At 43.3% G+C, this 12424-nt stretch overlaps 1 protein-coding gene across 5 annotated transcripts in view; it reads right to left on the bottom strand.

Moving 5' to 3' along the window:
* The window catches only part of JHY (junctional cadherin complex regulator), a 59420-nt gene that overhangs the window by 19228 nt on the left and 27768 nt on the right, over window positions 1-12424 (bottom strand). For 4 of the 5 annotated variants that reach the window (XM_047693365.1, XM_047693369.1, XM_047693366.1 and 1 more), the window contains exon 4: window positions 9040-9153. In XM_047693365.1, the coding sequence (XP_047549321.1) occupies window positions 9040-9153 (114 nt within the window). Of the gene's footprint in view, window positions 1-8389; window positions 8950-9036; window positions 9154-12424 lie in introns of those variants that run through there. The other variant, XM_047693370.1, reaches the window with a different exon arrangement.

Genomic DNA, 12424 nt, shown 5'->3' with positions numbered 1-12424 from the left:
AGTCTTTTGGGTTTTCCACATATAGTATCATATCATCCGCAAAGAGTGATAGTTTGACTTCTTCTTTGCCGATTTGGATGCCTTTAATTTCCTTTTGTTGTCTGATTGCTGAGGCTAGGACTTCTAGTACTATGTTGAATAGCAGTGGTGATAACGGACATCCCTGCCGTGTTCCTGACCTTAGCGGAAAAGCTTTCAGTTTTTCTCCATTGAGAATGATATTTGCGGTGGGTTTTTCATAGATGGCTTTGATAATATTGAGGTATGTGCCGTCTATCCCTACACTTTGAAGAGTTTTGATCAGGAAGGGATGCTGTACTTTGTCAAATGCTTTTTCAGCATCTATGGAGAGTATCATATGGTTCTTGTTCTTTCTTTTATTAATGTGTTGTATCACATTGATTGATTTGCGGATGTTGAACCAGCCTTGTAGCCCTGGAATAAATCCCACTTGGTCGTGGTGAATAATCCTTTTAATGTACTGTTGAATCCTATTGGCTAGTATTTTGGCGAGAATTTTTGCATCTGTGTTCATCAAGGATATTGGTCTGTAGTTCTCTTTTTTGTTGGGATCCTTGTCTGGTTTTGGGATCAAGGTGATGCTGGCCTCATAAAATGAGTTTGGAAGTTTTCCTTCTATTTCTATTTTTTGGAACAGTTTCAGGAGAATAAGAATTAGTTCTTCTTTAAATGTTTGGTAGAATTCCCCCGGGAAGCCGTCTGGCCCTGGGCTTTTGTTTGGAGATTTTTGATGACTGTTTCAATCTCCTTACTGGTTATGGGTCTGTTCAGGCTTTCTATTACTTTCTGGTTCAGTTGTGGTAGTTTATATGTCTCTAGGAATGCATCCATTTCTTCCAGATTGTCAAATTTGTTGGCGTAGAGTGGCTCATAGTATGTTCTTATAATTGTCTGTATTTCTTTGGTGTTCGTTGTGATCTCTCCTCTTTCATTCATGATTTTATTTATTTGGGTACTTTCTCTTTTCTTTTTGATAAGTCTGGCCAGGGGTTTATCAATCTTATTAATTCTTTCAAAGAACCAGCTCCTCGTTTCGTTGATTTGTTCTATTGTTTTTTTGGTTTCTATTTCATTGATTTCTGCTCTAATCTTTATGATTTCTCTTCTCCTGCTGGGTTTAGGGTTTCTTTCTTGTTCTTTCTCCAGCTCCTTTAGGTGTAGGGTTAGGTTGTGTACCTGAGACCTTTCTTGTTTCTTGAGAAAGGCTTGTACCGCTATATATTTTCCTCTCAGGACTGCCTTTGTTGTGTCCCACAGATTCTGAACCGTTGTGTTTTCATTATCATTTGTTTCCATGAGTTTTTTCAATTCTTCTTTAATTTCCTGGTTGACCCATTCATCTTCAGAAGGATGCTGTTTAGTCTCCTTGTATTTGGGTTCTTTCCAAATTTCCTCTTGTGATTGAGTTCTAGCTTCAGAGCATTGTGGTCTGAAAATATGCAGGGAATGATTCCAATCTTTTGATAATGGTTGAGACCTGATTTAGGACCAAGAATGTGATCTATTCTGGAGAATGTTCCATGTGCACTAGAGAAGAATGTGTATTCTGTTGCTTTGGGATGAAATGTTCTGAATATATCTGTGATGTCCATCTGGTCCAGTGTGTCATTTACGGCCTTGATTTCCTTGTTGATCTTTTGCTTAGATGATCTGTCCATTTCAGTGAGGGGAGTGTTAAAATCCCCTACTATTATTGTATTCTTGTCGATGTGTTTCTTTGATTTTGTTATTAATTGGTTTATATAGTTGGCTGCTCCCACGTTAGGGGCATAGATATTTAAAATTGTTAGATCTTCTTGTTGGACAGTTCCTTTGAGTATGATATAGTGTCCTTCCTCATCTCTTATTATAGTCTTTGGCTTAAAATCTAATTGATCTGATATAAGGATTGGATTGGCCAGGTTTTGATGAGCTCATCTACACTTTGAATTTTTACCGGTGGTCCTCCAAAGAAGGAAGAACTTCTTTCTCGGTGTTTCAGTTGAGAGAAGCATTCTTCCTTCCATGTACTATATGGAGCTGCATGGGGGGAAGGTAGGCAGGAAGGCTCTGCAAATAGATAGGCCAAGAGCATCCTTCCTTATGGTGGACCAGGAAGAAAACTGCTACTGTACAGTCTTATCAGGTGTGTTGATGGAACACAGTGGCTATTTCCATGACCATCACTGTTCATGAAGGTAGGAAACCAAAAAAGAAAACAAAAAACACCCACCTGTGCTACAATCTATAAGTATTTCTTGATGCCGATAATGTCATTTTATTGTATTATTTTAAAAGATTTTATTTATTTATTTGAGAGATAGAAAGCGAGGGCACAAGCAGGGGAGAAGAGCAGAGAGAGGGAGAAGCAGACTCCCCACCAAGCAGGGAGCCCAATGGGGGACTCGATCCAAGGACCCAGACATCATGCCGAAGGCAGGTGCTTAACAGACTGAGGCACCCAGGTGCTCCTGATAAGGTCATTAAAAAAAAAAATTGTCAGGGGGTGGCTCAGTCATTTGGGCTTCTAACTCTTGATTTCAGCTCGGGTTCATGATCTCCGGGTCCTGTGATCCAGTGGGGCTTGACAATCCGCGTGGAGACTGCTTGAGATTCTCTCTCTCCCTCCCCTTCTGCCCCTCCCCCCACTCATGCATGTTTGTGCGAGCGTGCGTGCTATCTCTCTCAATCACTAAATAAAGTCTTAAATAAAATGAAATTTTGTCAGCTTTTAACTGTTAGAAAAATAGGTGAACAGGAGTTTTTTCTGCTGCCATCGGATTATACATGTCTCCATTCTCTGTCCTCATTCCCACCAACAAAGAAAAAAGCTATCAGGATTTTTTTCCTTAGGTTACCAGACCCGAAATCTTGGGTTGCCACTTGGTTTTAATCATGTTATACCTTTGCAGCTGACAATTCAGATTACAATAGTACTCTTCGCAGGGTGCTTTGTCAACAAGGCCAAGGACTCATCATTTTATGAAACTTCAATTGTCTCAAGTGTTAAATCCGCTATTCACATAAACGTAAGTGCCCAGAGATGGCATTTCAGTCTCCAGAAAAGAAGACATTTACGGGCTTGATGTGATTTCTCTCACCTTCTGAGCAGACTACTTGAGATCTGTGGTTTACTGAAGATTTATTACCCGACAATTGAGACATCAGGTGTCACTTTTTAGGTCGCAAGACCTGAGTTCCCTCAAGTTAATATACAAAGCCATTCTCAGGCTACTTAATCTCCACCAGCACTGAAATCCTCTATTCCATCCCGCTCTCAATGGGGTTCTTTTGTTACCAATACTCACAATCAGTCCATACTCCATGCACTCAGAATAACTGCTTAATGGCACTGGGTTTTCCCAGCACACACACAGCAGTGGCCATTGGTACAGTGTTCGCATTGGGGAATCCTGATGCCTGATGCAGGGATGATAACTTCTTAGTAAGATCCGTACTTAGTTATTAATGTTCGTTCATACTGTGCCATCCAAGGGCAGTTTGCCCCCAACCCTGTGAAAGGCAATGTCCGGCTGTTTCTCTTTTAACGGCTTTCCTGCTTCCAAGCCATAAACAGAGGGAAGGATGCACGCCCTGTCTTAGCCAAAGGTTCATCTGCTTTAAAACAAAAGCCATTCTTGTTCTTTGTTACCCTGATCAGCCCTGAGGGTTGTGCCTGGGCTCCCCTTCTGTTGTGTTTATTAACAACAAAACCCAAATACTTTGAAGGTGGGGGTTATCAATTCGTCTGATAATATTGAGAACATTTGGAGAACGGGTATTAACTGGCTCTGATTTTCAGCGTCAGGCAGGGAGGACTCTGTGTTCAGACGAAAAAAAGAAGCATAGCTCTCTTGATGATGTTGGAGGCAAAACCAAAACAATAGCTCTTAGAGTCATGTAATAATAGGAAGGGTGGGAAGATGACTTAGGATGTGATTACAAGGACTTTGATATTAATGAGTCAAAGATCATCCGTACCTTTCGCCCTGTCATTCCTTTGCCTTGCCTAGAAAGTCAAGAGTTATTTTACAGCAGCAAGAAAGGAAACTGCCTATTTCATTTTTTTGGAAGCTTCATTTAATTAGAGAACTTTCTGTTTTTTTCTATTGACCACGTGCTCTGGGCCAGAGAAGGACCTGCTATCTTCTGCTCCCTCACGCCGGCCAGCAAAGGTCAGACCCTTAGGTTAGTACTGGGTCCAGTTCTGGACACACAATGAAGCTGGGATTTGGAAAAGCCGTGAAGGTTCACAGGGGAGCACAGAGTGGTTCAGGACAAGACCTATGTGGAAAGGTGAAGTGAAGAGGGGTGACTTGGTTTGAAGTAAAGCCCTTAGGTCCGAGTAGGATGCTTACATAGAAAGAGAGGATGGTAACTATCAACTCTCAGTTGAAAAACGGACCACCACCCCCACGCTGTTCTGCTCTGGCCACCACTAAACAATTCGTGGCCAAATCCTCTGGGCACCACTTTCTTTACCTTTTCGTTTTTTCGCACTAGAACATTATTTCAGACTTACAGGAAAACTGCAAGACTAGCATGGAGGACTCCCAGATCATCTTACTGAGATTCGTTAACTTTGGGCCAATTTCATCTTTCTGTGTGTGTGTCTCCACCTATAGACAGACGGACACTCAAACGCACGTTTGCGTCATTTCTGTGATATTGTGTGCATTGTTCCTACTTAGTGTTTTTCTGAATCCTTTGAGACTGGCATGTATGAGTTGCATGTTTTGTTCCCTTCTCATGACACCTTTTTAAGCCCTGCAGAGTCTGACCCTGCCCACTGATGTCTCTTTCTTGAGATTTTCAGGTCTTGGGTTCCATGACACTACTGAACCCTGGGCAGCCTTCTGTCTCTCTGGCAAGCCCTTCATGGTCTCTCACCTTCTGCTCTCTTTCTCTGCTTACCCTTAAAATCTAACCTTCCTGTACCAGGCCCTGTTCTTGACCCTTCTCTCTTCTCCCACTACCTGTGATTCGGGGGGCATCTCAGCAATGCCTACAGCTTCAGTCCACCAGGGAGTGGAATCTTACCATCAAATGTATGTTGCTAACTCAGATGTCTTTCCTGGGTTCTGTTCTCGGATCATGTTCCACCTCCAAACTCCACATCAGGCTCAGCACCCCTGTTCTCATGCCCTTCCCCCATTCCAGCCCCGGACGAAAGCCCTCCTTTTCTTCCTCAGTGGTGTCAGTACCACTACTCAGACCCTCGGAAACTACTCTCTTTCTCTCTCCCCCATTTACTTTGTGTCCAAACAATTGCTGAGTTTGTTAGTCTCACTCCTTGACTGCTTCTGGCAGGCTCTAAGGGGGCAGCCCTGACCCGAGGGAAGTTTCATGCCCTTGGTGGATTTACATCTGTCCACCGTACTGAAAAACAAGCTATTGGTGTGCAGAGCGTGAGACAGACCCAGCCCCACCCTGAGTTCTTGAGTGATCTCTTGCGGGAACAGCAGCAAACCGCCCCTAACTGCTTTTGCTGTCTCTGCAATCTCATTTCCTTCCAATCTACGCTCTAGACCCTGGCTAGAATGAATTTTCTACCATGTTAAGCCTGATCATGTCATTAACCTGGTTAAAATTGGCCAGTGGCTTCCTGCCATTTGCAGGATAAAATCTGAAATCTTTTGGCCAACATGAAAGCCTTTCACAGCCCTGCCTCTAGTTACCTGTCCAGCCCGTGTCACAGCACTGCCCTCCCTCACACCTGCTCTCCCGGATGCTGACCTGTGGGTGAGGCTGAGGACACACAACATCTCTCGGGCTCTCAGACCTCTGCTGCCCCACTTGCCTGTTTGCCATATTTTGATTCATTCTTCTAGGGTCAGTTCAGATGCTGTCTCTTTTCAGGAGACTTTTCTTGTCTTTCTAAGGCAGAATTTGGTGCTTCTTAAAGTTCCTACTGCACGTTCAATTATTGCATTATAATGATCACATAACTGTCTTCCAGCTAAAGTTTTGGGCTCCTTGAGGGTAGGGACCTTTTCTTTTTTTTTAAAGATCTTTTATTACTTTATTTTTTTAAAGTTCTTTTTTTTTTTTTTTTTTTTTTTAACCATGTGTTTTTGGAGCCAGACCCCTGACCTTGAGTGCCTGGAATATAGTAGGTACTCAATAAATATTTGTTGTGGGAATTATTTTGGTTTCATATAAAGACATTTCTTATTAGTGGGAGCTATTCATTGTTATGTAGAGTCATCTAAAGCTATCTTTCAAGAAAAAAAAATTTTCAGAGAGGCCTATTTTCATGAAATGATTTATAAATGTTTCTGTAACCAGCCAGTAAATATTTACTGAGTGTTAGCTTTGGGCAAAGCACTGTGCTAAGAGATATAAAGAAACATAACCATCTTAAAGATTTTATTTATTTGTCAGAGAGCACAAGCAGGCAGAGTGGCAGGCAAAGGCAGAGAGAGAAGCAGGCTCCCCACCAAGCAAGGAGCCTGATGCAGGGCTTGATCCCAGGACCCTGAGATCATGACCTGAGCCGAAGGCAGTGGCCTAACCAACTGAACCACCCAGGTGTCCTGAAACAACCATCTTAACATTTAGGCAGCTTCTGGTGTAGTTGGTACAGAGGGAACACAGGTACAGCAGCTGGATATGATAAACCCCGAGGGAGTGATCCAGCAGTCTCGGAGAGAGGGGCCTAGGATGGAGAGGGACAGACTGGGCAATCCCCATGAAGGATGGGGACCAGAACGAAGGCTCTGCGTTTGGGTAGTTGAACTGGAAAAAGAAAGGCAATGGAGCTGAATGCCTGCCTCGCTGGCGTATGCAGAGGGAGTTAAATCCGTTCTTACTGAAGGGAAGCATCCCGAGGACCACTCTGCGTTGATTGTTTTAGGTCTATGACCTTTAGATGTCTGGCTCCTCCTTGTCCTCATTCACGAGTGGGTTATGAACAAATGAATTTTAGTACACCCAGAGAACACACAGCATTCTTTTGGCTTCTTCCAGTTTTCTTCCATATAAAATTTTTTTACCGCCTCTGTCAAAGGCCATGCCACAAAATCCAGCCCTGTGATTATGTTATCACTGGCTGAGATCCTATAACTTTCTGTAGTGATGATTATGGAAGCTCTAGGTTGCAAGAACCTTACAATCATCAAATGGGTTTTCTATAATAATTTAAGTAACTGGAGAAAAATATCCTAGAATAATAGCATTTTGCTGCTGGGATGCATCTTGTAGTTCATTTCGGGCAACTCTTCATTTAATAAGAAAGTTAAGGTGTGGGGGGAGTTGAGATTTCCCAAAGTTCTGCATCAACTTATAAACAAGTGAGGGCACCTGGGTGGCTCCGTCATTAAGTGTCTGCCTTTGGCTCCAGTTGTGATCCCAGGGTTCTGGGATCGAGCCCCGAGTCGGGCTCCCTGCTCAGTGGGAAGGCTGCTTCTTCCTCTCCCACTCCCCCTGCTTCCTTCTCTTGCTGTGTCTCTCTTTGTCAAATAAATTAATGAAGTCTTAAAAAAAAAAAAAGGCGAAGGTCCAGAAATCCGTGTCTTCTGACCCAGGCCATTATCTGTAACACATGACAAAATCTTAAAGTGTTTCTCTTGTCCTCTCCATCCTGTTGGCCAAGCTCCCCGGGCTCTCTCTGAGGTCTGGCGTTGACCCTGTCCTCTACATCTCACTGCCACGGGCATTTCAGTACCTCTCCACCTCTGGGGGTTGTCCTCCTGGCATCAGCTTTCAGGAAGCTCTGGGTGAATGACTGTTTTTATTCTTTTATTTTTTATTTACTTTTTTTTTTTTGCAACTCTGAGAGTGACCTGGAAACCACTGAGAAGGAAAAAAGATGATCTAGGTAGGCCTTCTTTTCTAAATTCAGGGGCGCCTGGGTGGCTCAGTGGGTTGGGGCCTCTACCTTCGACTCGGGTCATGATCTCAGGGTCCTGGGATTGAGCCCCGAGTCAGGCTCTCTGCTCAGCGGGGAGCCTGCTTCCTCTTCTCTCTCTGCCTGCCTCTCTGCCTACTTGTGATCTCTGTCAAGTAAATAAATAAACTCTAAAAAAAAAAAAAATTCTAAATTCTCTGAAACTGGAATGAACTTTATTTTTCTTATACCTTTAGCACTGTACATAGTTTGAACTGATGGTGTCAGGCTTTCTAGGCTGGGTGACTTTGTAGGGCTCACCCCTCTTTCAGCGGGGATACAGTCTGGTGTAAGAATGATTGCTCTAGGGGTGCCTGGGTGGCTCAGTGGGTTAAGCCTCTGCCTTCAGCTCAGGTCATGATCCCAGGGTCCTGGGATCGAGCCCCGCATCGGGCTCTCTGCTTAGCAGGGAGCCTGCTTCCTCCTCTCTCTCTCTCTGCCTGCCTCTCTGCCTGCTTGTGATCTCTCTCTGTCAAAAAAAAAAAAAAAAAAAAAAAGAATGACTGCTCCACAGAACTCCATATACGGGTTCCAGAAGAAATCATCTGTTAGTATTTTTTCTCTTCTAGAGAAACGGTTGGTGGGGACTATTTCGCAAAAATCTTCCCTAAAATCACATTATGATGTCAGAATAGTAAATCCAGGGTCAGAAAAGGATGTTTTCATGCTAAATTACTTGTTAGTAGGCGTTTCCATCCTGCAAAAAGGAGGGTTCAGGGAAGTTCTGGGGATTCTCGAGAACCCATTTTCAGCGACTGTGTTCCCCATCAGCTAGGGATGCCATTAAGGAAACAGACTTGGAAGCAGTGCAGATTGGGACAGTATTCTGCAGCTATGGCTCCTCCCACCCCCCCCCCCACCCACATTTTCTCCATGCCCTGCTTCTGTTTGGGGTTTTAAGTCTGAATGTTTAAAGGGTGATGTGATGATTTTTCTCCTAGGAAATTTAGAACCTTTGGAAAAATGGGTAGACGTGGCAGGCTGAACAAGCAATGGCCTATCTGGGCAGAAACCAGTCTTACCCTCACAAGGGTGGGTCACTACTCTCAGACATAAGAAAACCCTGTAAGGGATAAGAAGTGAGTCATGAACATTACTCCTATTTAGCAGTAATCCTTGAAACCCATTTAAAGTTCAATCTAGCAGGTAACCTTTAGCTGTTGGGCTCTTTGATGCCATTGGTCTTCAGGATTGATGGCAGCATTTTCGCTCTCTTTGGCGTTCTGAATGGACGTCTTGTCAGTTACACTGATGGGGTAGGAGATCTAAGAGGGTAAAACATATAAAGCATGTTAATGGGATTCGTTTTAAGTCTTAGAGCCACGAGGCTCATCTGTGTACTCTAGAAAGAGGTCCTGCAGGGTTACATTTTATTTTCAGTTCAAGGATATATCTTAGTCCTTGGGGACCTGGGTTGTTCCCAAGGAAAATGGGAATAAATAATGTTTTTTCTTATAGGCATGATGTGAGAATTGGTGCTTTGAGGTCAAACTGCTATTTAGTTTAAATGTTCAGGACAGGGGTGCCTGGGTGGCTCGGTGGGTTAAAGCCTCTGCCTTTGGCTCGGGTAGTGATCTCAGGGTCCTGGGATCGAGCCCCACATAGGGCTCTCTGCTCGGTGGGGAACCTGCTTCCTCCCTCTCTCTCTCTCTGCCTGCCTCTCTGCCTACTTGTGATCTCTGTTAAATAAATAAATAAAAACATCTTTAAAAAAAATGTTCAGTACATACTCAGGGGACCCAATTTTAGAACAGTTATCTGAACTGGATGTAGCAACAAATGCTGAGTGTAATAAGAGAAATACTGAACAGTGAAATACCACTATGCTTCAAGATGATGAGCACAATAAAATAACAATATTTAATATACATGGAATGCCCATGGTGTGCTAGTCACTGTCGTAAGCACTTCGAATATATTCTATCAGTCCTACTGTATTAAACCTTATCATGTGTGTATTACTATTACCCCCTCTTTTTGCAGATGAGAAAACTGAGGGACAGAGACATGAAGGAACTTGCCCAGAATCAGTAAGTGGAGGAGCTGGGCAGTCTAACTCCAGAGCCTCATATTTGGCAATTTTGAAATATCATCTTTGACTTGCAGAATTTGTAATGTCGGCAGTGAATTTGAATGATGTAGATGGGAGGTTCTCAACTTTAGTTAGATGTTAGAATGACAAAATATTAGTGTCCTGGTCCCATCCCAGACCAATTAAATCAGAAGGTCTGGGGTGGTCCCAGATAGTTTTATACTTTATTGTTTTTTAAAAGATTTTATTTCTTTACTTGAGAGAGAGAAAGGATGAGCGCAAGAGTGGGGTTGTGGGGAGTAGCACGTTCCCTGCTGGGCAGGGAGTCCGACGTGGGGCTTGGTCCCAGGACCCCGGGATCATGACCTGAGCCAAAGGGAGATGCATAACTAACTGAGCTACCCAGGCACCCCCAGAATCCGTCACATTTGTGTTCAGATTCTCCTGCTGTTTCTTACTTTTACTTTGCATTTATGCAGACTGCTATTCAATCGGGAGAGGGGGAAATATCTGTTAAATATTAATAAGCCAGTGTCTGACAGTAAAGATAACCTCATTCCTCACTGCTCGATGCAGGTTCTGTGGCCACAAGCAATACCCGTCATCGTTGCTGCACTTGAATGCATAGATATGGCAAACAGATGGTATGGAAGTTTAGATACTTAAAGGTTGATCTGAAAATGGGAAAAAATGAAAATTGAGACTTCATGTTTGAATATCATAGCAAATACAAGGGCAAAAAGTTCTATTGGATCATGGGATTTTCCCAATTTTAAATAGGAGTATTAGGGAGGCCTGGGTGACTCAGCTGGTTACGCATCTGGCTTTGGCTCAGGTCATGATGCCAGGATCCTCGGATTGAGCCCTGTGTCAAGGAGCCTGCTTCTCCCTCTGCCTGCCTGTCCCCCTGCTTCTGCTCTCTCTCTGACAAATCTTTAAAAAAAATTAAATAGCACACAACAGATTTTGAAAGATTACCTACTCTGCAAAAGGAAAACTTCCCAACACCATGAAACGGTGTAACCTGCTATGCTACAGAGAGTTTAGGAATACAAATGCTGCCACCGCAGGTGAGGAACTGTGTGTCATGATGCCATCTCTGTCCCTCTCCTGGTACTGGTTTAAGAAACCCGAGGGGACTATAAAAGTATTAGGTTTCATAACGTTGGCCCTTGTTATTGCAAAGGACTCTATCACTTACTGCCATGATGTTAAAAGGAAACACCACTTAATTACAAGTAAAATCATCTCTTTCCTGGACAAGAAATGAAGGCCAAGAGAGTTGTGGCGGGGGGGGGGGGGGGGGGGGGGGGGGAGAATCTAAATAGGCTGCCTAATTGGGCGAGGAAATAATCCTTTTTCAAACCTCACACAGGTGATGTCTTGGACAAAAATGTTATCTGGAGCTTGGGAGAAAAAATTGGGCTGAATCATAGACCCGCCGCTAGGATGTTTGATTTCTCTGGCTTTTGTAAATGGGACTTGGTTTAGTTAATTCAGTCTGCGGCTGGTGATTCCGATTGTTGGACTGCCCGGGATGCGATCCCTTACACATAGCTCTGGCAAAAAGTTTCCAAATTACAAATACGTTATCCTATGCTTTCTTTCCCCAGAGAGTGTAGGATGTGTGATATTTTCATCCACGGGCTGTTTGGGCTGAACTTGGTGTCAGAATCACCCCGGTGAGAGTCTCAGGGCAAGTAAAGCATACTTCTACATTATCTCTTTGAAAGTGGAATGGGACACAACCTCTGCCAGCTATTTTTTTTTTTTTTTTGTGAACCATTCTATTAATACCAATCAAATCGAGAAAATGATCAAATGAAATTGCATTTTGAGCATCATAAGCTGTGTAATGTCTATTCTGTTAAATTGGGGCCTATAATTGCTTCTCTACTGAAAAGATACAACAAAGACAGCAATCATGGCATGTCATTATCCCAGACTAGAAAACCGGCCTTTGCTGGGAGGACTTCAAAGGCTTGTGGTTCTCGAATTGCATTTGGCTGCTATTGATGAAACGCGGGCAATCCTGATTAGGTGTTTACACTGAGGTAAGGCGCAGAGCAGAGAGCCTGAGTGCCTGGGTCTAGAGCCATTAAAAAATTGTACATTATGTTCCTTGCTTTGAAGTGAGGGTTTGTAGGAAGGAAAGCAACTCAGATTGAGTACAGCTGAGCTAGATTGGGCGGCTACTTCTCTCTCAAAGAAACTCATCAGGTTCTTAGAGAATGGGCACCGCAGAAAAAAGTTGAGGCTTTACACTGAGAGCTGTATGTGAATTAGTGTCTCTGCACAGACACACACTGAAACATGTCTAGAAAGCATATCATCCTTAAGTTCTGCAATCACTGCAAGTTTTGCTCCTTTATTCCTTGACATTGTTTACTGTTTATCTTTTATTATCACGGACGTTGTGCGGGGGCCCCCCAGTTAACATATCCGTTTCCTTGTTATTCTCTGATGGTATTAACAAATAGCACATAGCCAAATTAAAATAGGCC

This window comes from Lutra lutra, chromosome 10, assembly GCF_902655055.1.
Source record: "Lutra lutra chromosome 10, mLutLut1.2, whole genome shotgun sequence".
Lineage (NCBI taxonomy): Eukaryota > Metazoa > Chordata > Mammalia > Carnivora > Mustelidae > Lutra > Lutra lutra.
This window is presented reverse-complemented; position numbering and strand designations above follow the sequence as displayed.